Source organism: Polypterus senegalus, chromosome 3 (assembly GCF_016835505.1).
Source record: "Polypterus senegalus isolate Bchr_013 chromosome 3, ASM1683550v1, whole genome shotgun sequence".
Taxonomy (NCBI): domain Eukaryota; kingdom Metazoa; phylum Chordata; class Cladistia; order Polypteriformes; family Polypteridae; genus Polypterus; species Polypterus senegalus.
The window spans coordinates 248,803,076-248,829,696 of record NC_053156.1 but is presented as its reverse complement, the minus strand read 5'-3'; the positions used below and the strand labels follow the sequence as shown (position 1 = coordinate 248,829,696).

The window sequence follows — 26,621 nt, the reverse complement described above, 5'->3', positions numbered from 1 at the left end:
TGTTTTGGTGCTTTACAAAAAACCTCACCATTACCTCTACTTCCTCAAATCTCTGACGACAGCTCACACTTGTCTATTAGTTCTCACATCATTCTACAGGCGCACTGTAGAATGGCAATGTAATTAAAGATCTTAGCCATCCTATGCAGCTGCTTTTCTCACTTCTTTCTGTTTTTAATGCATACATATATATAATCTCTCTCTCTCTCTACATATATATATATATATATATATATATATATATATATATATATATATATATATATATATATATATATATATATATATATATATATATATATATAATATATATAAGACCCGGGGAACACAGCTCCCCAAACACTTCACACAACAGTCACAGGCAAAAGTCTCTATAACACAAACGTTTATTATTTATTTGGGGAAGCACTTTTCTTCCCTTCCCACTGCAGCCCAGTACAAACAGTACAAAAGGGTAAGTCACCAATATGCAATCCCTTTCTTATCTGTGTCTCTTCTTTCTCTTACTCTCTCTTTACCTCCACTCCTCCTCCAACAAGCTGTGTCCACCTCCTCCTGACTCTGGCTCATCACCGTTAACTGGAATTACTCATAGGTGTGATGGACACCAGAAGTAGGGTTCTGTAGCTCTCTTTGGTGGCCCCCAAAGAATCCAACAGTGCTGTGCCAAACTCCAACTTACATGGAGCCCTGTGGGAATTGGAGGGCTTGCTGTAACCCAGGGGGACTACCTTCTAATGTTTTGGGGGAGGCACTGTGCTAGAGAAACTGCCTTCTTCCATCCTTCCATTGCTTGCGCATTTATATATTTACTGGGGGGGCAAAGCCCCCCTGGTGCCTTTGGCACCCAGTCTGCTGCTCATGTTGTGAAGAGGGGGGGCTAAATGCACCCCAAGGAGATGCAGTCGCTCCTTACGAAACCTCCTCTTAAACGATGATACAATGGGAAACAAATACAGTTTTTCTTTTTACCTCCTCTTTGCTTGATCAGCTGCTGGTGCTGTGCCGCATGATCTGCATCTTGCATGGTGCTTCAAACATTTAAAAGCCTGTACAGCAGCTGTCCTACTCTTTGTCTTTATTTCCGGCCCCGGGCGTGGTTAAATCACTTGGTACTTTTGGTTAAGTCTTGTCTCATGGGACGCAAGTTCTTGATATTTTTTAATTTGTAATTTAAAAATGGAATAAGAATCTGAAAATCTAACAGCATCACATTAAAGTTCGATAAATTCTGAAAAGAATGATACCAAACATATATATATAAAAAGCATGACAAAAAAGTCACATAAAATCGTTGTACAAATCGTTGCACTTTTAGGTTTTGGATTTTATATGTAGATACATTTATATTTTTATATAAAAATACACACACGCATATAATTTATGTCCCCCACATGCCATTACAACAGCTCTGACCCATCATGGCATGGACTCCACAAGATCTCTGAAGGTGTGCTGTGATATCTAGCATCAAGATGTTAACAGCAGATCTTTTAAGTCCTGTGAATTGCGAGACAAGTCAGGACTTGTTTTTCTTGCACATTCCACTGATGCCCGATCAGATTAGGATCTGGGGAATATGGAGACCAAGTCAAGAACTTGAACTCTTTGTCATGTTCCTCAAACCATTCCTGAACAATTTTTGCAGTGTGGTAAGGTGCAATATACTGCTCTAAGAAACCACTGGATCACTGAAAACCATTGCCTTAAGAGCTGTACGTGGTCTACAACAATTTTGCAATGAATGCCAGGACACAAGGTTTATCAGCAGAACATCACACTGCCTCCACTGGCTTGCCTTCTTCGCATAGTACATCCTGCTACCATCTCTTACCCAGGTAATTGATGTACATGCATCCAGCTGTCCACACTAAAATAAAACGTGTTTCATCAGACCAGGCCCCCTTTTCATTGCTCCATGGTTAAGTTCTGACACCTACCCATTTTAGACACTTTCAGCAGTGAACAGGGTCAGTGGCTACAACAGCCATTTACGCAGAAACAGCGATGCATCTTGTGTTCTGAAATATCTCTCTCATGGGACAGCATCAAGTTTTTCAGCAATTTGTACTACAGTAGTTCTTCTGTGGGATTAAACTAGGTTGACTAGCCTTTGCTCTCAAGCACATCAGTGAGCCTGAGGTGCCCTTGATCTCTCTGCTAGTTCATCTGTTGTCCTTCATTGGATTACTTTTGGTAGTTACTAGCCACTTTATACCAGGACCATCCTATGCTGTTTTGGACATGCTCTGACCCAGCTGCTTAGGCATTACCATTTGGCCCTTGTCAAAGTCACTTAGATCGTTATGCGTGCCCATTTTTCTTGTTTTCGATACATCACCTTTAAGAACTGACTGTTCCCTTGCTGCCTAATATATTCCACCCCTTGACAAGTACTATTGTAATGAGATAATCAATATTTTTTACTTCACCTGTTACTGTATATGCATAGATATAAATATTTTCAAGTGTTTTACACATACACACACAAACACACACAAAACTAAAAGCAAGAAATGAGCAGCAGAGACTTGGAATGCGGTTTACAGCATACCATGTAATACGTGTCCAGCTTTATATGTGGAACAAGCATCAAAAACACTTGCCTCACGTATACAGGAACATTGCAAGGCAATCAGAAGAAAGGACCCATGACTTCCTTGTATATTTACCATTTTTTTGATCGGTGCATTTACAAGACAAAAGACATTGACGGAGAGGTGTTAAGGATTTAAGGTGGGCCGGATTTACAAGTTTTTTCGTAAACTTAGGTAATTCCAGTGTTAAACAAAAAAAAAAATGATGCACAAAGAGCATAGCTTGCTAATCCACCAAGTAACCAACTAAACAAGAATACATTTCAAATAATAACACTAATGTGGGACGTTGTGGGTTAGCTCCATGCTACTGGGTCCTTCTGGGAAGCCTCTTGGACCTGCTACTGCCAATAATGTACCCAAGGGATGAGCCAACACAGACATATATCAAGGGGTTGGTGCAAACGTATTCCAATGCTTTTATTAAAAACAATCAAAAATCAAAACAGTGTTCAAAACAAGGTGCAGTGCTCAAAGCTCTTCAATAAATAAATAATCCTTTAAAATGGTGATTGTCCGTAAATTAAAAATCCAGATTAAAATGAGATTAAAACCAACAGCCATTGGGCCCTTCATATTCTGTCAGACATGCATAGCACCTCTTCCAATTCCGTCTCCCCAGCTCACCCATTGCTTGCTCAGCCAGTGGAGACACAAACAGCCGCAGTCCTCAACACCTGACCCCTGTCTTAGCTGCCTTCAAGTGGTGTTGGCCACACCACTCGGGGTCGGTTGTCCTCCTGTCTTCCTTCTTGCACACCCCTAGTGTACCTCAGATCCCTGGGGTAGAATGTAACCTCGATCGTACCCGCTCCTCACCATTTAATCAGTGGGAACGATCCAGCCCTACAGTGCTGATCCTTCTCTCCCTCCCGGGGATACAACCGCGCTGCCTCGCAAACACACTGCCTGGCTTTCCCTGCCTCTCTCCACTAAGCTCTTCTGACAGCTCTCTCTCTGTTTCTTTTTTTTCCCCCTCCCCTTCTGTCCCGTGCAGGCTCCTCTCATACTAATGTTCCTTATGGGGCACAAGGTGCAAACACTTTTTTTATTTGGATGATCTATGCAGGTATTGGTGAGATCTGGACATTCTGGATTATATGAGTTAGGGAATGGTATTACAATTATCATAAGTTATATATTTTCCCAGGTAGGGATTTGAGTGGATAGATTATTATATGCAGATAATGCAGCTCTGTGGATGAGAGGTAGGAACTTCAGTTGTACTGTTCATAAAATGCAATTACCTATTCACAAGGTAGAAGAGTGGTAAAATAATTGAGTTTTAAACTGTCAGCAGTAAAAACTCAAGCAGTTTGTTTTGAAAAGAGGGTTAAAAAAATCTTAAAAAAATGTTAACAGAGTACTGAATATGTTAATGTGGATACAGTATATAACGGGAGTGCTATGAGAAACTCCTAATTGAACATTTACATTTTTTAATAAGATAACTTTTTGATAATAGATGTCACATAAATGACCATCCTATTAAAAATATGCTAGACAATTTCTGGGAAAAAAAGTACAGCATGCCGGAAAAATGGGTTTACATGATCAAAAGATAAATCAAAATGCAGATGTTGCTACAACCAAACCACATCTTGGTAATTTGAAATATTAGGAGTAGATTTTAGTCTGCATGATTTATTAAAGAAAAATCAGTCTATTACACCTAAATGTAAGATTAGTCATCAATATATTAAAGAAAATGGCTATGGAATGATATCAATTGTTACAGATGGGTAAAAAGACCACAACTGGAAAGGTTGGAGTAGCTATTTGCTGATTTTCAATCAATATACTGCATAGAGGAGAAAAGGTTGCAATCATTTTAGGTTTGCAATTGGTGGAGATAATTAGGTCAAATAGAGTTGTTATATGTTCAGATTCTTTAATGACTGGTGATTATTAAAATGGTTTAATCTACTTACATATTAGATTTATTGTTCAAAGTTAATCAGATTTCATTTCACTTGCATAATATGGGTTTGTATATGTTCTTCTTGCGGGTTTCTGTGTATTTAGGTGTTAAAGAAAATTAAAGGGTTGATTGTATGGCTAAAAAGTTATTAAAGGTCTAGTGTATCACACCAGATGACAGTTTTCATTATTTGCAATCAATTGAGCTTTTTGAGGTAATTGAGTATTACTCGAAAAAGAAAAGGAATTTTTCCCCTTCATGTTCTGTACAACAGTACAGTCTAGTTGGCAGCAGTAATGCATCGTAAGTTCCTCTGCCAACTGCCATAAAAAGATAAGAGGAACAAAAAGACTCATAGACAGGCATATTTTTATGGGTATTACATTTATTGATGTTTTTCTTCAGGTTTCTGTTCTTTTGCTTTTTTTGGGGTCAGTGTTACTCGATCATGTATTGGCACTCGTTTGCTGTGGATTGCCTCTTTAGGCAAACCCTTTTTACCTTATTTGCTCTGTTGAGCATTTTTGTCTTTTTTCTATTCTTTTGAAACTTGTCTCTATACAAGACAGAGTTTGCAGTTTTTTTTCTCTTTCTTGCCAGATATTTTGATACACTGTGGGACCTTCTATTTTGAACTTTTGAAACCATCTTTCTATTTCTGAAGTTTACTGAAGCCTGGCTGAGTTTAGTTGGGTCTCTTTTGGTCAGGTCAGTGAAGGTCCCTGCTGACTTTACCGGATGTTTACCATGCTTACGACTCCACTGTGCAACACTAGCTGAAAACACACAATGAGAAGGCAATTTAAGGATCAGGAGAAGGACAAGACTGTAATCATAGTAAGTAAATACATACAGGTTGATAACTAAAGAACTAAAGAACCAATAATCCTAAGTACTAAAGCCCAAAACAAAAAGAAAAACTACTGTCAAGAAAGGAATGCTAATTTCTTAACCTATAAACACACACAACACCTTATACACTGCAAAGTTTATTTTGCATACTGTACAATGTGCAAAGCCAGTTATTAAAATGTTGGTTGTGAGGTCTATGGACTGCACCTCTCAGCAACAGCCCTTAGAGTTACAGTAACCACACCACAGAATGACAGCATGGGCAAAAAATCGAAATGGCAACACGGTAAACATAAAACACAACATGACATAATAATGATGTTTTTCCTACAGCAAAAATATAAAGGAAATATTTCACGCAAAAGCTTCCCTGATTTTTAAAAACGAGACGCAACTGTAGTTCAAACAAATGCATAAAAAGCAGAAAAAAATTTATGAAGCTCAGATCACAACAATAAGCATTACAACTCTACATTGGAGATTAATATGTCAAAGGTAATATCACTATGCTGTATTCGATTTAATAAAGTCCCAAAAATAAATGACTGAATGAATCACACATGGTAATTAGTGCAATTTCCGGTTCCACCAGGGAGTGCTGGAAGCATGTAAAATTTTTGAAAAATAAATTTTTTACAGTTCCAAAAGATGTTGCAAGATATACTCTAAAATCAAGCAACTAGATGATGATTTGATTAAAAAAAAATCATACAAATTTGAATTGGTACATTTACACTGATATGACCGAAATGGATCACAAACATTCAGGAAGCAAACAGGTAGAAAAAAAATTCACACAATATGAAGTTATTTTTGTTTTACATGTGATAACTTTGCGGCTCACTGAGTGGCAATTATCTAGCATCTTCATAAATTGCAAACAATCCTGGGTTAAAAGTAGATGTACTGTAGACAAATGGTATTGTAAGGCTATAACAGAGTGTGTTTTTCCAATCTATCATAATGGAAATTGCTGACCAAGCAGACTACTGAAACCCGACTCCTCTCGTGGAGTGCACAGACCTAGAGAAGCATAGCTATAAGCATTGCTGATGTTACTGCTCAGAATATGTTGCTATCTGAAGCCACTGAATCATTTCACCTTACACAAAGATACACCTTTGTCATCCTTTATACTTTTTATGGTATTAGTAATTAAATTTCCACCCACAAAATGCATCAACCTTGTGAAGAACACCAGCTTTTAAACTATTCTCTTTCATAACAGACACACTGGTTAAATCTAAAGGATAGATTTTTCATGATAAAACTGAAGAAACATTCTGGCACTGGAATGAACATGCACTTTAAAAGATCTGTAAGGTGCTGTCCCATTTTAAAATGTCTATTTTGACTTCTGGAGTTAGACCCCAAGATCATTTATTTCCTGCTGTAAATAAATTAAGGTTTCTATCCTAGATAAAATACACTGCGAAGAATAAGTATATTTCTAAATGTGTACTAGTAGAAAGGTACCATTTAGTGTCATTTAAATATAGAATTTAAAAAAAGCAAAAAATTGTTTTACACATAATCTGGGGAAAGTGTGTGTTATAAAATTAGAAACTGGATTCAGACTGAACAAACTACTTGATAAAATGCAGTCGAAATTAGACATAAAGCACCTCTAAAAGACATTTAAAAAAACAACACTTCATTTCTACTATATGCTACGCACAGTAAAGATAATCTTTAGTGTTTTATAGTACAGCTAATTTAATCTGCTTTTCTGAAAAGTGACTTTTCAAATTTTTCATCCATTTTAATTGAACTGTAAAATTATTAAAAGACCTAGTTTCTTCATAAAGGTGATAAAAAGGGCATTTTAAAGTACAGTAGAAGCAACTCTTCATGTTTGCTACCATCCAATCCTGTATTTTCTAATACAGGATGCATTTGCTCAAGTTGAATTAGGTGCAAGTTTTTCTTACCCAAATGTATTATTTGGTTTTGATAATAACGTATTTTTAGCACATTTGCCTTTTAGTAACAGCCTATTTTGCTAATATTAAAGTATTTTTTTTTTAACAAAATGTCTTCTTGAACTAGACCATTGTTAAAATATCCACTGTAATAAAAAGTACATTGTAAGTTAATTTGAAAACAAGATTTAATGTGAAGAGCGGCACACTGGCCAGTGGTAGCACTGCTGCCTCGCAGTTAGGAAACCTGGATTCGCTTCCTGGTCCTCCCTGTGTGGAATTTGCATGTTCTCCCCGTGTCTGCGTGGGTTTCCTCCAGGGATCAAAGACATGCAGGATAGGTGCATTGGCGATCCTAAATTGTCCCTAGTGTGTGTGCTTTGTGGATGGATGGATGGATTTAGTGTGAAATAAAGCATAAATAAAGAACTTGCCCACTAGTAAACCAGCCCCTGGTGAATAATTTTACTTACTTTAACCCAGGTACTAATCAGACTAAATGTTTTGCTTCACACAAAATTTTACTGAAATAAGAGCTCATGCAGAGACTGTATTTTTCTTGTGTGGCATAAACAAAAAAGCTCCAGATTTTGAAACATACAATTTCCAAAAGTTGGCAAAGCATTTTTGCGGAATGTGAGTTGTCTTCAACATATGTAAAGCATATTGCAGCCTGGGATGGTGATGTCACACTACACAGAAATAACACCTAGCATGAAAATAGTAGGATAAAACTTAGACAGAGGTGTTAGACAAACATGCCAAACTTCTGTAATCATTAAGAACCATATCAGTTGATAGAATGTCAGTTATCATAGACTAGTCATAAGAAGGGAAAAAACAAACCTAACAGACCAAATTCAGTTAAAATTATTCAAATTATTTTATTTTTAAAATAGCAAGGGATTGTTAAGAAACAATTCATCACATTTCAAAGGTTTGCTTAGCATAAGTAAACATGCCATTTTTGATAATGAATATAAATGAAAAGTAAAAACAAAAAACCTTACCTGTACTATTTCTAGCATTTCTGCTCGGCTAATGTATCCATTGCCATCAAGATCATACATGCTAAATGCCCACTTAAGCTTTTGTTCAAGCTTTCCTCTGGATGTGACACTAAGAGCAATGATGAATTCCCTGAAGTCTATGGTACCATCACCATTAGTATCAAAGGTACGAAAGACATGCTCTGCAAACTTTGATGCATCTCCATAGGGGAAAAAATTTGCATAGATCTTCTTAAATTCTTCAACAGTTAGGTGTCCAGTAGGACAGTCCTTGAGAAAGCCTTTGTACCATTCCTGGAGCTCATGGTCTGTGAATTCTGTGTTTTCTCGTAAATCATGAAGAACCTCAGGACGAAGTTTGCTGTTCTGCTTTCCCATTTTCAAGCTCTAAATTTAAAAAAAAAGTTAATATATATATATATATATATATATATACTATTTAAATGGCAACTTACGTAAACACTAAAAACTATAAATACACATTAAATGAATTCTTCATTTCACAAAGGTTGATGAAGGTGAAACTTAATAAATTTAACCAAGCTACAAACTATGTAATACCTGTTAACAAAAAGATAAACATGTTTTTTCAAATAAAATTAAAATAGTTTAATTAATGTACATGTGATCTTTAAGATTTAAAACATGTAAAGCATACAAATCAAGAGGTCCACATCATAGGTTTGCAAATGTACTGTAAAATACACATTTATATATATATATATATATATATATATATATATATATATATATATATATATATATTGTGGTCCTTGGCCAGGGCTGGAGCCCGGCCGGGACGCCCAGGAGGACCAGAGGAGGGCTTGTGCCTCCTCCAGACCGTGAGGGGGCGTCCGTCCTGGTTGTGTTGGGGCCTCGGGTACAGGGCTTAGAAGCCCAACCCTGTAGGGACCCGAGGTCACCGCCAGACGGCGCCCCGATGCCGGTTTATCCTGTGTGGTCCCTGGCCGGGGATGGAGCCCGGCCGGGACGCCCAGGAAGACCAGAGGGGGGCTCGTGCCTCCTCCAGATCGCAAGGGGGCGATCGCCCTGGTTGTATAGGGGGCCACGGGTAGAGGGCTTGGAAGCCCAATCCTGTAGGGGCCCGTGGCCACCGCCAGGCGGCGCCCTGGAGCCTGAGGAACCCTGGAACCCAGCACTTCCGCCACACCAGGAAGTGCTGGGGGGAAGACTTATTGTGGCGCCCGGAGAGCTGCCGGGAGGACAGCCGGAACTTCCGCCACGCTGGGGCGTGGCCAAGGAGGTAATGCCAGAAACACCTGGTGCTCATCCGGGAGCAGTCGGAAGCGGAAGTCGGGTGGAAGAGGACGGAGCTAGCGGGAGGACTGGAGGCGGCCAGAAAAGAGAGAGAGGCATTGTAAGGCCCGAGAAAAGAGAGAGAGGCATTGTAAGGCCTGGATTTGGGAATTGGTGCAAGAAGCACTGCGGACTTGAGCGCGGGATTTGTAAATACTGTAAATAAACGAGTGTGTGGTGCAAACAACGATGTCTGTCTGTCTGTGTCCGGGTTCAAGTTCACAATATATATATATATATATATATATATATATATATATATATATATATACAGTGGAACCTCGGTTCACGAACGTCCCGTTCACGTATAACTCGGTTCACGAGCAAAAGCTCGCCAAACTTTTGCCTCGGTTCACAACCACACACTCAGTATACGAACAAGCCAGTTTCCCTTGCCTGCCTGAGTTGAGCTGAGAGAGAGAGAGAGAGAGAGAGCGAGCAAGAGCGAGCGAGCACGTGCCTGCTGGGGAGGGGGAGGAGGAGATTGCTGCACGTGTTTGCCTGCCTATCTGCAGGCTGTACGTGCTAGCGCACCATCCCCACCACAGGCAGCCTGAGAGAGAAAGAAAGAGAGAGAGAAAGCGAGCGAGCCGCTGCTGCAAGAGCTCTGTTCATTGTTCTCCTTCCATTGGCTTCTAAGCAAGTGAAGAGTGGTGAGAAGAAAGTTTTGAAGAAAATTGAAATCAAAGTAAAGAAAGAAATTACAAGAGGTGGAAAAACTGTTTACCAGTTTACTCATTTACCAATCTGAGAACCCTCCTGCTTTCAAGCAGCACATTGTAAACAAAGCCAGGCTGCCAGCAAACATGAAGGGTTGGGTCACAAGAACTTTGTTTTTGGAATGGCTGCATGAGGCTTTCACTCCCACCAGCTAAACAGCTAAAAGCACCAGAAACCCAAGAAATCACAAGAGAGAAAACACCTGAAGGAAAACACTTCATGCCAGAACTCGACTCATGCAAGGTTAATTTTCTTGGTGGTTTTTGTATTACGGATTTTTCAAAAGTAAATTTTTCAGTTCATAACGCGATTTGTTGCAAATGTTCGCTTTTTTCCTTGTGCCTAAAACTCATGAAAGTGTTTGCAGATGGGAGTTTTTCATAGCGCGATTAGGTGCAATGTTACCTTTCTCTTTTTTCAAATGTTCACTTTTTCCGCTGTGCTTAAAACTCATTTTAAAAACATTGTTTACAGCGATCAGGCTTTAAGTTTAATAGCGTGATCTCCTCCAATCTTATTTTTTTGGTTGCTTGTGAGTTGGTTTTTAAATGCATCTCGGATTTGGTTGATGTTCCTTTTTTTACTGCTGTGCTTAAAACTCATTTTAAAAAAAAATGCTGCGCGAGCACCTGCTACAAAGAGATTAGAGAGCACGAGCGAGCAAGTGCAGAGAGAGAGCGGGCAGCTGACAGGGAAGGGATGGGGGGGGGATAGGGGTTGGGGTGTTTGTGTATGTGTGTGTGTGTGTGTGTGTGTGTGCGCGCGCGCGCGCTACAGAGAGAGAGAGAACGCGTGAGCCAGGCTGCTCCTGTAGCTGAGGGAGGGAGGGAGGGGCTTTGTTGGTGTGTGTGATACAGAGAGAGAGCGCAAGCGAGCCAGCTCATGTAGCTGAGCAGGGAGCCTGGGTGTTTTGTGTCAGTGTTATTCAATGTTTTTACATTAGTTTACTATTACACTGTGCATTCTATGGTGTAATTAACTATATTTGTGCTTAATCTTTACATATTTTTACATATTTACATACAGTTTGTACGGTCTGGAATGGATTAATTGTATTTACATACAATCCTATGGGGGAAACTGCTTCGGTTCACGACCAACTCGTTTACGACCAAAGTTCTGGAACGAATTATGGTCGTGAACCGAGGTTCCACTGTATATATACTCAGCAAAAAAAGAAACGTCCCTTTTTCAGGACTGTGTATTTCAACAATAATGTTTTAAAAATCCAAATAACTTTACAGATCTTCATTGTAAAGGGTTTAAACAATGTTTTTCATGCATGTTCAATTAACCATAATCAATTAATTAACATGCACCTGTGGAATGGTCGTTAAGACCTTAACAGCTTACAGAAAGTAGGCATTTAAGGTCACAGTTCTAAAAACGCAGGACACTAAAGAGACTTGTCTACCGACTGTGAAAAACACCCAAAGAAAGATGCCCAGGGTCCCTGCTCCTCTGCGTGAACGTGCATTAGGCATGCTGCAGGGAGGCATGAGGACTGCTGATGTGGCTAGGGCAATAAATTGCCATGTCCGCACTGTGAGACACCTAAGACAGTGCTACAGGGAGACAGGAAGGACAGCTGATCATCCTCGCAGTGGAAGACCATGTGTAACAACACCTGCACAGGATCGGTACATCCGAATATCACACCTGCGTGACAGGCACAGGATGGCCACAACAACTGCTCGAGTCACACCAGGAACACACAATCCCTCCATCAGTGCTCAGACTGTCCGCAATAGGCTGAGAGAGGCTGGACTGAGGGCTTGTAGGCCTGTTGTAAGGCAGGTCCTTACCAGACATCACCAGCAACAACGCCGCCTATGGGCACAAACCCACCTTCACTGGACCAGACAGGAGTGGCAAAAAGTGCTCTTCACTGATGAGTCACGGTTTTGTCTCACCAGGGGTGATGGACGGATTTGTGTTTATCGTCGAAGGAATTGAGCACGTCTGGGACCTGTTGGATCGCAGGGTGAGGGCTAGGGCCATTCCCCCAGAAATGTCCAGGAACTTGCAGGTGCCTTGGTGGAAGAGTGGGGTAACATCTCACAGCAAGAACTGACAAATCTGGTCCAGTCCATGAGGAGGAGATGCACTGCAGTACTTCAAGCAGCTGGTGGCCACACCAGATACTGACTGGTACTTTTGATTTTGAGCCTCCCTTCATTCAGGGACACATTGTGAAACATTTTTAGTTTATGTCTTATGGTGTTGACACTTTTAGTGTTCATACAAATATTTGCACATTAAGTTTACTGAAAGTAAAAACAGTTGAAAGTCAGAGGACATTTCTTTTTTTGCTGAGTAAATATATATACAGTATATATATATATATATATATATATATATATATATACACACACATACTGTATAATTTTTTAGATAATAAATACCTCAGAACCATAGGTCACTCTGCAATGCTCTGTAAACACGATTAAATTATGAGTAATTGCATCAATAATGTTGCATCTTAATATTTGTTAGTTCAAAGATTACGCATATGGTTTTTTAATTTTAAAGCATGAATAATTAATATTGGATAACATAATACTGAGAACCTTACACACCTTCATTTGTCTAAACAATAGACAAATGAAAAAAGATGTGGTCTCGTAGTTGACTTCTATTAAAATTATTTGCACTTTGAACTGTGGCACAAGAAACATTTTGAAAAAGAACAGAAACACTAAACTGTTCAGAACCGATAATTTACCTGATTTATATAAAACTAGCCAACCCGGGGCGTACCATACGCCGCATAATCAGGCCGGTTTTTAATAATTTTTAAGCACAGGGAGAAAATTAACATTTGAAAAATCGGTAATGTAATAAATCAGCAAGAAAAGCAACATTGTAACAATGCACGGAACGAACCAACACACAGTCGTCCGTGCGGCGCTCAGGCGCGGAGGGTGGAACGGAAGGACAGGAGAAGGACGTCCGCTCTCTCCATCATGCTAGTCTGCTGATTTCTCGTTCAGTATACACTGCCTGCTCATGTGCCCACCTCCAACTCGTCACTCGAGTCGTTGTCGTCTTTGTACAGTCCAGATGCACCTGTGACTCACGTAGACTTTTCATTGCTCTGTGCGGTTTTGGCTGCCTTTCTATATATAATCCACCAAAGTGGGAGGGGGGTGTGTACAAAGTGCAGGAGCATCTAAGAAGATGCATGTTTGTCACGCATGCGAATTGCTGTATGTAGCGTGTAAAACAGTTTACTATGGTGCACACGGTTGTGTGTTGTAACCGAAAACTCGTTTTTTAAAGACTGCTCACTTCATTGTGTTTTAACCTCAGTTGTAAAGGAATGTTTTAAGGATTCCATGGAATACCCCTCGCAAACAGTTTTACATGCTGCATATGGCGATTCACCTCCGCGAGAAACATGCCTCTATTAACAGTCAACGTGGGCCGGAGCTGCATGTGACCTCTACGACAGACGAATATAATTGACGCCGGTTTTTCTGTGTCGTCGCGTCTGAGTTGGTGGGTGTGGCTCTGTGAGTTGTCGTCGTATCCAATGGTCTTGGAGTTGGTGGGTGTGGCTCCTTCCTGCGTGCACCATAGGTGTCTCACTTGTCGGCGGCTTAGTGAATCGCTTTCCATGGTTGTCTTGCCTTAGTGAATTATATATATATATAGATTATTTCTCAACTGAGACCCTTCACCTGCATCCTGAACCCAATACCAACAAGTATCGGGCGTACTAATTGATAGTATTCTTGACATAGTAAACTCGTCATTAGATACGCGGGTCTTCCAAGACTGTATTAAGACTGCTATAGTTAAACCTCTACTCAAGAAAAATAATCTTGACTCCTCTGCTTTTGAAAATTTTAGACCTATTTCTAACCTGCCTTTCTTAAGTAAATTTCTAGTGAAGGCAGTCATTATGCAGCTTAATGACCACCTCAATAAACATGCTATTCTTGATAAATTTCAGCCTGGTTTCAGAACAAAACTCAGTAGCAGATACTGCACTTGTTAAAGTAGTAAATGACTTGCGGATAAATGCAGACAGATGCCATTTATATGTTCTCATCCTCCTAAATCTGAGTGCCGCATTTGATACCATTGATATAATATTCTTAGAAATCACCTTAGTCAATGGGTAAGTTGTGGTAATTATACTTCAAAAGACCCATGATATTCTATAAGGTGTTCCACAAGGCTTTATCCTGTGTCCGCTGCTCTTTTCGATTTACATGCTTCCGTTAGGTCAGATTATCTCAGGGCATAACGTGAGCTACCATAGCTATGCTGATGACACACAGCTGTACTTATCAATAGTGACTGACGACCCCAACTCTCTTGATTCACTGACACAATGTCTTACTTGTGTTCCTGAATGGATGAGTAGTAATTTTCTCAAACTAAATAAAAAAAAAAACTTAAATTTTAGTGATTGGCAATAATGGATACAATAAGTTTATTAGAAATAAACTAGATGCATTAGGATTAAAAGTCAAGACGGAGGTAAAGAATTTAGGGGTAACTATTGACTCTGACCTGAATTTTAAATCACATATTAATCAGATCATTAGGGCAGCATTTTTCCACTTAAGAAATATAGCAAAAGTTAGACTCCCTTATACTGTAACATTGCAAGATGCTGAGAAATTAATCCATGCTTTTGTTTTCAGTTGACTAGATTACTGTAACACTCTCCTCTCAGGACTACCGTAAAAAGACATAAATCGATTGCAACTAGTGCAGAATGCAGCTGCTAGAATCTTAACCAGGACAAGAAAATCTGAGCACATCTCTCCAGTTTTGATGTCACTACATTGGTTACCTGTGTCATATAGAATTGACTTTAAAATCCTGCTTAAAGCCTTAAATAATCTTGCTCCATCTTATATTTCGGAATGTCTTACACCTTACACTCCAAATCGTCATCATCAAGTTCTTCCATGAGAACCCTGAATACAATGAGGACTGATCATTTATGTTAGGTAGAATTCCTAGAGGGGGCAGGGCAGTCTTGTGGCCTGGAACTCCTGCAGATTTTTTTTTTCTCCAGCCATCTGGAGTTTTTTTGTTTTTTCTGTCCTCCCTGGCCATCGGACCTTACTTTTATTCTATGTTAGTTAGTTTTCCCTTATTTTAATTCTTATTTATTTTGTCTTTTTTCTCTTTCTTCATCATGTAAAGCACTTTGAGCTGCATTTTTTGTATGAAAATGTGATATATAAATAAATGATGTTGTTGTTGTTGTTCACATTACAAATTCATCTACATATTTGACAGAGACCACTTCTAGTCTTTTCATCAGCTACAAGTTATGATGACAGCTCATTAATAATTAATATGAAGAAATGTAAACGGAATCTCTGCAATAAAACACTAATTTACTGACAGTACAATCACATGCGTTATGTGCTGAAGTTCATAAAACCTTCTTCCTGTGTTTTGTTAACAGAAGGATCTTAATTAATCAGGCAGCATTTCCATTATTCTCATCTCATTCAGTCATATAATTATCCATCATGAATGACAATTCAGTTCTGCATAAAATTACTTCTAGCCTCCTCATGTTTGACAACACACAATCACTAAAGGCAAAACTTGCTAATCTATAACACATAAAGCTTCACAAAAATTGTAATTTGAGTTTGACAACTGTGGCCTAATCATTATTTATGTGAGATGTAGTCATTATATACAGTATATTTTACATTTATTTAAGACCATACTTCAATTTTGGATCAGTAAAATAGATAAAAAAAAACTTGTTGTGATTCATCAGCTTTAGACAATTTAACAACTGACACATAAATGTTTATGTTAAACTTGAAGAGTACTCGACTTTTAGATTTATTATTACTTACATTGGTGATCTCTCCAGGCTGGGCTATACTGTTTTCTCATTATACTAGAAATGTATATTTCAATCTTTTTTTGTTTCCAGGCAAGCACTACATGACTCTGTTAACTAAATCAGGCACATCCAAGAAAACAACAAGATAATCCCTGTTTTGTGACAGGGAATGCATGACTACAGTATAGGAAGAGTACACAAAGAAAATGATTATAAAGGACATTAGGAAAAATAAAAGGCAGAGCAGAATATTGCAGAAACACAAAATTAGGCTCAAATAAATTTGATCAATATTTCAGAATTAAAAAATGGTCTAGGAACGGATGAGAATTACTTACAAATAATGGTGAAATATAATAAGCAGATGAGTAAAGATGTGCCAGTTAATATTTTTCTTGATCTTTTCATGCGTGAATTCCACTTAGGTGAAAGGATTATTTAAGTGATTCTAAATAATTTCTAAAGTAAACAGAAGAAACAGCTACTAAGAGAAAAAAACTAAAATCTAATAAATAGCCTGAACTAGATAGCATTTATCCTGGAATTCTTAAGGAAGTTAGTGATTACATGCTATATATATATATATAAACCCTTAATATGTTGTCCCATTATATAAAAAAATATTGTTAGGTTGATCCAAGTAACTACAAGCAGTAAACTTCACAATTCACTGGGCACGGGTACTAGTAAGAAAGACGCACATGCTTTAAGTGCAGATCGCAGCTGCTAGAATCCTAAATAGGAAAAGAAAATCCAAGCACATTTCTCCAGTTTTGAAGTCACTAAACTGGTTACCTGTGTCTTTCAGAATTCACTTTAAAATTGTGCTTATGGTTTATAAAGCCTTAAATAATCTTGCTCCATCTTATATATCGGAATGTCTGACGCTCTATATTCCAAATCGTAATCTTAGATCCTCAAATAAGTGTCTCCTTAGAATTCCAAAAGTAAAATTTAAAAGAAGTGGTGAGGCAGCCTTCTGCTGTTATGCACCTAAAATCTGGAATAGCCTGCCAATAAGAATTCGCCAGGCTAATACAGTGGAGCACTTTAAAACATTGCTGAAGACACATTACTTTAACATGACCTTTTCATAACTTCACTTTAATTTTATCCTGATACTCTGTATGTTTAATTCATTATAATAAGTATTCATAGTGGCTCTAAAATCCATACTAACCCCTACTGTGTCTTCTGTTTCTTCTTCCGGTTTCTTTGTGGTGGCGGTCTGCGCCACCACCACCTACTCAAAGCATCATGATGCTCCAACAATGATAGACTAAAAGCCAGAAGTCTACATGACCATCATCATCAAGTCATTCCATGAGAACCCTAAATACAAAGAGGACTGTTTCATTTATGTGAGGTAGAATGCCCAGAGGGGACTGGGCAGTCTCATGATCTGGAATCCCTGCAGATTTTATTTTTTTCTCCAGCCGTCTGGAGTATTTTTTTGTTTTATCTGTCCTCCCTGGCCATTGGACCTTACTCTTATTCTATGTTAATTAATGTTGACTTATTTTATTTTCTTACTGTGTCTTCTATTTTTCTATTCTTCATTATGTAAAGCACTTTGAGTTACATTTTTTGTATGAAAATGTGCTATATAAATAAATGTTGTTGTTTAAGAAGGAGCTAACCCTTTCCTAGAAACCCTTTCATAAGGTGCATTTTTATACCCTAATTACAATTAATTAAAATAGAAAACATTTTAAGCATTTCCTAAACCTAAAAATGGTCCCAATTTTGTTCATATAATACCAAACTACACAAAAATGGATTTAATGTTTTTAATACTAACATTAATCTCAAATCAATCTCTAATAAGACATTATCCTTCATTAAATAATGTTTAATAAAGACTTTTAATAGACTATACTATTTCTAGATTCACTTTCAAAGGAATTACATTTTACATAGGTTTTCTTAGGTTTTTCCAATGGTTTCACAATCTGTTTTGGAACTGTGATAATTGATAATGCCATAAGACATAAGCAACACATGTGACATGGCATGTGAACCAAAGTCTGTGAAAGTACAAGCCAATCTAACAGCAGGCTGAGAATCAATCCCTTCTGCCCCCTTTGGCAGGATGTTGGAAAGACAGCAGCATCTGAACAATGCACTATCAACAGTGGAGATAACTAAGACTGGAAATTGCACTTAATTAACACTCAGCCCTGCCTTATTGTTCAGGCTACAGCAAGGTATTATTTATAATGAAACAGGAGGAAAACTGTATTTAGATAATTGACTGAGCGGAGCATTGTGTATATTTACTTTACCCATTTGTAATCTGGAATAATATTGCTGTACTGCATAGCAAAACATTTTGGAGTAAAAGCAGAAATACAATTTTATACTCAAAGTTGAACCTATTCTCAAAACATACTCAAGTAGAGTACCAAAGTATTTTCTTTGTTACTGTACAGTGCTGAACTAAGATCTGTACAGTCCATCTTAAAATTGCAGAAGCATTCAATCAGTGCCTAACTTCACCAAAATGTTGTTGAAATCCTGTTTCAACACAACAACAAACACTAGTTTGAAAAGGCAGGAAGTAATCACAAATCTTAAGTGGATTTTTCTCCTTATTAGATTTTGCTTCTGCATAATTCCACATCCAAAGGTCTCACCCACAGAACAAGGTTTGGAAATGATGGTCGAGTTATTAAAGAAATGGCTATGATCATACTGGTACAAGAAAAATGAACAAGAAAGACATAAAAAGGACATTTGAACCCCAGCTAGGGGTTGGAACCCTAACTGAAATAGATAGATAGATAGATAGATAGATAGATAGATAGATAGATAGATAGATAGATAGATAGATAGATAGATAGATAGATAGATACGGCTGGAGAGAAAAAAAAAAATCTGCAGGGGTTCCAGACCATGAGACTGCCCAGCCCCCTCTGGGCATTCTACCTAACATAAATGAAACAGTCCTCTTTGTATTTAGGGTTCTCATGGAAGGACTTGATGAAGATGGTCACGTAGACTTCTGGCTTTTAATCCATCAATGTAGGAACATCATGGTGCTTTGATTAGGTGGTGGTGGCGCAGGTCGCCACCACAGAAAACCAGGAAAAGAAATAGAGGAAAGAGTAGGGGTTAGTACGGATTTTAGAGCCACCATGAATAGTTATGATAATAAATTGAATATACTGTAGAGTATCAGGATTAAATCAAAATGAAGTTATGAGAAGGCCATGTTAAAGTAATGAGTTTTTAGCTGTTTTTTAAAGTGCTCCATTGTATTAGCCTGGCGAATTCCTATTGGCAGGCTATTCCAGATTTTAGGTGCATAACAGTAGAAGGCTGCCTCACCACTTCTTTTAAGTTTAGCTCATGGAATTCTAAGCAGACACTCATTTGAGGATCTAAGGGTCAGGTGTCAGACATTCCAATATATAAGATGGAGCAAGATTATTTAAGGCTTTGTAAACCATAAGCAGTATTTAAAAGTCAATTCTGAATGACGCAGGTAACCAGTGTAGTGACATTAAAACTGGAGAAATGTGATCAGATTTTCTTTTCCTAGTTAGGATTCAAGCAGCTGCATTCTGCAATAGTTGCAAACGATTTATGTCTTTTTTGGGTAGTCCTGAGAGGGGTGCGTTACAGTAATCTAGTCGACTGAAAACAAAAGCGTGAACTAATTTCTCAGCATCTTTCAATGATATAAGAGGTCTCTAACTTTTGCTATGTTTCTTATGTGAAAAAATGCTGTACTAGTGATCTGATTAATATGCGGTTTAAAATTCATGTTACAGTCAACAGTTACCCCCAAGTTCTTTACCTCTGTCTTGACTTTTAATCCTAATGCATCAAGGTTATTTCTAATAACCTCATTAAATCCATTATTGCCAATCATTACATTTCTGTTTTCTCTTTATTTAGCTTCAGAAAATTACTATTCATCCATTTTGAAACACAAGTAAGACATTGTGTTAGTGAAACAACAGAGTTGGGGTCATCAGGTGCTATTGATAAATACAACTGCTTGTCATCAGCATAGCTGTGGTAACTCTCATTATGCTCTAAGATAATCTGACCTAACGGAAGCATATAGATTGAAAAGAGCAGTGGACCCAGGATAGAGCCTTGTGGAACATCATATAGGATATCGTGTGTCTTTGAGTTGTAATTACCACAACTAAGAATTTTCTTTTTTTTATATTTATTTTATTAATTTTATTGGAATCCATACAAAGCAATCAAGTTTTTACAAAAAGAAAAATTAAGTTAAGAATAGATCGATCCCCACCCCTGAGAGAGACAGCAAGCCAAACGGCGTAAAATTTAAGGCTTGTAAACATACCTAAATGAATAAATTCTCTGTGCTTCATGAACTTATTTTAAAATATTACTGATTAGATCCTGCCATGTTTTGAAAAAAGTCTGTACGGATCCTCTAACTGAGTATTTGATTTTTTCCAATTTCAAATTATATAACACATCAGTTTCCCACTGACTTAAAAGAGGAGAGTTTGGGTTCTTCCAGTTTATCAGAATAAATCCAAAAGTGTAGTGAATGCATTAACAATTTGTTTGTCTTTCTCCACTTTAAGCCCCTCTGGAAGAACCCCAAACACAGCTGTTAATGGGTTAGGAGGGATTGTGAATCCAAGGCTGTCTGAGAGGTAATTAAAAATTTTGGTCCAGAATAATGTTAATTTGGTGCAGGCCCAGAACATGTGACCCAGTGAGGCTGGAACTTGGTTGCAACGTTCGCAGGTTGGATCATGCCCTGGAAACATTTTGGAGAGTTTTAGTCGAGACAGATGTGCTCGATATATAGTTTTGAGTTGTATAATTGTATGCTTTGCGCATATGGAGCTCGAGTGAATTCTCTGCATTGCTACTTTCCACTCCTTTTCTGATATATTAATTGAGCGATCTTTTTCCCAGTGTCCTCTTGGATCTTTGAAAGGGAGGGATTGTAAAATGATTTTATATATTGTAGAGATGGAGTCTAAGTCCTTAAGATTGAGCAATATTTTTTCCAGCATGGATGAGGGTGCATGATGAGGAAGATCTGGAAGGTTCTGTTTAACAAAGTTCCTGATTTGAAGATAGTGAAACAAATGTGTAGCTGGAATGTTAAATTTGGAATGTAATTGTTCATAGGATGCAAAGACGTTGTCTATATAAAGATCTCTAAGCAAGTTAATTCCAAATTTTGGTGCCACAGATAGAAGCTTCTCCGTCTTAAAATGCTTTCTACATTGGTTCCAGATTCTAAGTGAGTGGAGCGCAATTGGGTTATTTGTATATTGCCGATAACGTGTGTTTATTGGAGCACAGAGCAAGGAATACAAAGAAGTACTGCAGGATTTTACTTCTATTGCGGTCCAAGCCTGTGTATGTTCTTCTATTTGTGTCCAGGTTCTTATCGCCTGTATATTTGCTGCCCAGTAATAAAACTGGAAGTTAGACAGAGCCATGCCGCCTTCTGCCTTTTTTTTTGTAGGGTCACTCTTTTGATGCGTGGATGTTTTGAATTCCAAATAAATGAGGTTATTGTTGAATCTAATTGCCTAAAGAATGATTTATTAATGTATATTGGAATGTTTTGAAATAAAAAGGAGCTTAGGAAGAATATTCATCTTAACAGTGTTAATTCTTCCAGCTAGTGTGAGATGAAGGGTTGACCATCTATGCAAGTCTTGTTTAATTTTTTCCATGCAGACGGCGGAATTTTGTTGATAAAGAGCTTTATGTTTACTTGTGATGTTTACCCCAAGGTATTTAAACTGTTCTGCAATGATAAAAGGTAGGGTATCTAATCTAATATTATATGCTTGAGAATTCACTGGAAAGAGTACACTTTTATTCAGATTAATTCTGAGACCAGAGATCTTTTGAAATTCTGTGAGTGCTGCTAAGACTGCAGGCACAGAATTTTCTGGGTCCGATATATACAGTACCATATCATCTGCATATAATGAGATTTTCTGTTCCAGTCCTTCTCTGCTAATCCCCTTTATCTGATCAGTATTTCGACAATGTATTGCCAGTGGTTCAATGGCAATCGCAAACAGCAGCGTGACAAGGGCATCCTTGTCTAGTGCCACGCTCTAGTTTAAAGTAGTCTGAGCAAATGTTGTTGATGCAAACTGAAGCTTCTGGGTTAGTATACAGTAATTTAATCCATGCACAAATGTTCGGGCCAAACCCAAACTTCTCCAATGTAGTAAAAAGGTATTTCCATTCAATCATGTGAATGCTTTTTCTGCATCCAATGATAATAATATTTCTGGGGTGTTTGATTTAGTTGGTGAGTATATTACATTAAACAGGTGTCAAAGATTTGAAGATAAGTGTCGGTCCCTAATAAATCCAGTTTGGTCTTGTGATATTACCGAGGGTAGCACTTTCTCCATCCTTCTAGCTATGATTTTAGAGAGTATTTTAACGTCATTATTCAGAAGTGAAATTGGTCTGCATGATGCACATTGTAATAAGTCCTTATTTTGTTTTGGAAAAACAGTGATTAGTGCTTGGTGAAAGGTTTGGGGAAGAGATTGGTTATCTCTGGCTTCTGTAAATGTTGCTAATAGGAGGGGAGCTAGCTGAGTGGAGAATTTCTTGTAAAATTCTGCAGGGTAGCCATCAGGGCCTGCTGCTTTCCCCTTGGAGTGACTTTATAGCATCTAGTAATTCTGATAACGCCAGAGGTTTATCAAGTTCCTCCACACTAAAAGCGTCTATTTGTGGTATCTGTAATGTATCCAGAAATGCATTAGATTGTGTATTGTCTTCTTTAAACTCAGTAGTATATAGGGATTTATAGTAGTCTCTGAAAGTGTGCATTATATTTTTGTGTTCCACGATTTTATCTCTGTTCGCTTTGGTGATTACCGAGATTGCGTTGCGCACTTCTTGCTTGTGAATTTGTTGAGCTAAAAGCTTATTAGCTTTCTCTCCATGTTCATAATAATGATGTCTGGATTTGTAGATTAGTTGTTCAGTTTCTTTAGTTGTCAAGAGGTTTAATTCTGAATGTAGAGCCTGCCTCCTCCTATGTAGAGTCTTGCTTGGTAGTCTGGCGTGTTCTTCATCTATTTTAGTAATTTCGCTTTTTATCTCTGCTTCTTTCTTGGCTTCGGATTTATTTCATTTACTACTTTAATGAATGCAGTTTTTGCACTGTGATTTGTTCTAAAACCTGACTGAAATTTATCAATAATAGCATGTTTATTGAGGTGGTCATTTAACAGCATAATGACTGCCTTCTCTAGAATTTAGTCTGAAACTGGCTTTTTTATATTTATAGGGGGCAGTAAACAAAACATTTATCATGCCAGATTTGTTATGATATTGGCATTTTAACTTTTGAGTGCAAAAAGCCTTGCCATTTTGATTGAAGATATGTCTACCAGGAAGTGTAGGAGATTCTCCAGCAGTGTATTGTTAGCACTTTTATATACCCTCTACCATTCATGAACTATGCTCTTCCACATTTATTATTATCATATCTGTGGCAATGTTTTTTGAAGAGATTTTGCTCTTTACCAATTTTATAATTTTTCAACTCTGTTATATTGGAAGTGAATGTAGGACACTAAAAAAGGCAAAATCACAGGCCTTCTACAAATAAAATGAAGATGGTCATGTGGACCAAAGGAATAAGTACGGGCAAACAACTAAAGAACTCACATCCCAAAGAAGGTCCTGGAACTGAAGCCTATAGACAAAAGGATTGTGTGGACAATCAATATAAAGATGTTTATAGACATTAACAGAAGATATGAACTGGATGAAGATCAATACTATGGATGCAAAAATTTAAAAGACTAGCCACTAGTGTACGTGACTGACATGACTGTAAAACATTAGAAGTAATAGTAGTAGTGGTTGTAGTGGTGGTCATAGTAATAGTAGTAGTAAGAATAGTAGTAATAGGAGAAGGAGGACAAAACTGGATTACAGTGGGTTAAGTCAATGATCAGATTGAGATTGCAGTTATAATTATCCTTATATAAAATTTGATACTATCCGTATGTATGGTGTTCGCGTCAATATCCCATATGTATGGTGTTCGTGTCAATACCCCATATGTATAGTGTTTGCGTCAATACCCCATATGTATGGTGTTCACGTCAAGACCTCGACTCAATACAAGTTAGAACCATGCAATGGGACTCTGCCTCTGTAGTCAGAACATAACGTGGCCGCATATCGCGGACGCAGTATTGCATGATTGACTAAGAATGTTCGAATGCTTTAGTGACACCGCTGGACAGCCGAGTATAGTAAGTCGGTGTTGGTTCGAGCAGATAACAGTAAGTTTGGTTGGTTTTTGGAACGTTGGTTTGGTGGGGCGTACTTTCCAAGAATAACCTCGTCGACTAACTTAAACCCTTCGACAGCTCCGGAACCGTAAGTAATTTAGAATGTATCGCCATTTGCTTGGTATGTCGAAATCTATATCTGGGCAGTTCGGTTTTGGCATCCGTCCTTCTGACATCTATTGGCAAACTGAGTAATGACGGCTGGGTATTAAGAATGGCTATTGTTTAAATTTTAGCCGATCTCAGATTTAAAATGACCATGCCAACATAATTATTACCCCAACTCTGATTAGAGTCGTAAAATATGGTTTGTTATGAAAATATGTTTGCCGGAAAAAAATCAAATGAGGTGTGCCAAAGAGCTGAGTTCACGTCTCGCAGCCCCATTTAAACAGGAAGCTCTTCATTACATCGGCCGAAAAGGTCTATTTTAAGCGCAAACCAGTGCCATGATAACAAAATCATTTCAAGGACTTAAAAAAATTCCTGGCAGAGAAAGTATGGATTTCACAAAGTAGATCGGGCTCCCAGTCACTAGTTATTATAATTTTGCTACTTCCTCACTGTCTTTTCCACCTGTTTGTGTGTCTGAATGTTTAAATGCATTTCTGTGCTGAATGAATCTATGTATTTACTTAAATGAAAGATAAAAGTAAATCATTAGATGCTGAACTTTTGTCTAGAAAGGTTTATGAAAATAATGTCAGTACAACCAATAGGAAGAAACCAAGTAAAACAGCAACTGATCAAGAATCTCAAATAGATAAATTTAATGTGCCAAATGATGAAGGACTTTCTGTTAAAACTTCAAAGGAGTCCTGTACCTGCAGCAAAAACCTGACAAAAAGATTAAAGAGGTATGTGCTGAAACCAAACTAAAGCTCTTTATAACACTGCACTTCAAATTAGAACAACAATAGCAGCTTCACAGAAATCAACAATTATTATCACTGAACACATAGCTCAAACTATGTTAATAACATGTGTCTAGGAAAAACAGGCAGTGGAAAAATTAAGGTTTTTTTTTCTTGTTAAAGGTTTTACTGCAACAGAAAGCAGTAATGCATATATTTCTGACAATGCATTTATGAAACTTTTTCTTCCTCCTCATTGTTCAGTTTTTGCCATTTTAAACACTCCAGTTCTTATGTGGTCATGTTCTGCACCTCTACCATCTGCTCAAAGTCCTGTGCAGCCACTTGTAATGTATGAAATTTTGCTAAAGAAATAAATGGTGGTGTTGTATTTGTTATTTATACTATAGACGAAAAAAAGGCACAAATGTAAACCACAAGCCCAATGATTTTATATGGGAACATGAATGTATGGGAAATAGTATTGATTAACTACTTATTTCTTTAGTGTCCATTTAATTATAATGTGTTATATAAGTATTATGGAATAAAAGGCTTCTTGTTTGCAAAATATGCTATGATCTTAAGAGTAAAATCACCAATAAAATAGATACATGTGCAAAGGCAATTGGGTTGTGCATTTCCAGTCCTTACATTAACTGAACCATGCATTACAAAGCTTTCAGATTTCTCTAATTTTTGTAATTTTGTTTTCCTACTAAGATGTGTGTTAGAACCCAAAATGTGTGTTCACTCACCATAAGCTCAACTAATACACAGGCTATTTTATATCTAGTAAGAGAATAATAGTTTACAAAGAATATAAACACTGTAATCAAGAACATTTTTTGGTACTCAGGTAAGTAGTTGACAAGTAAAGAGACTCTGTGAGAGGAGCACATAGTTAAACCATAAAACAGGTTTAATATTTCCTTTTATAGTATTCATTGTTTGAATAATGAGAACTTTAGTTGAATTATATAATAGTTTTTTAAAAGACAAAGTAGCTTATACTTTTCTTGTGTATTATTAGTTTTTTCTTTCCTACAATTCATACAATGAGTGGACAATTCAGCCATCTCTTAACTGGATACATTGTGAATGAATAAAAGGTTTTCTGCAAAAAATTTCTTTGCTATAACAACAATCATGTCTATTATTCACCTGAAAACTGTATAAACTGTACTAGGAAAATCACAGTAGAGGAAACACTACAGATTAATAATGCAAACATTTACCTGAAATAACATTAGTTTCGATCAACATATTATTTTGTCTGTGAAGGAGGCACT

General features: G+C 37.6%; 1 protein-coding gene across 2 annotated transcripts in view; it reads right to left on the bottom strand.

Moving 5' to 3' along the window:
• Nucleotides 1-26,621, bottom strand: part of LOC120526046 (hippocalcin-like protein 1) — a 172,822-nt gene that overhangs the window by 18,026 nt on the left and 128,175 nt on the right. For both annotated transcript variants that reach the window (XM_039748894.1, XM_039748895.1), the window contains one exon: nt 8,303-8,689. In XM_039748894.1, coding sequence (XP_039604828.1) covers nt 8,303-8,680 — 378 coding nt within the window. In that variant the 5' untranslated portion in view covers nt 8,681-8,689. The remainder of the gene's footprint in view (nt 1-8,302; nt 8,690-26,621) is intronic.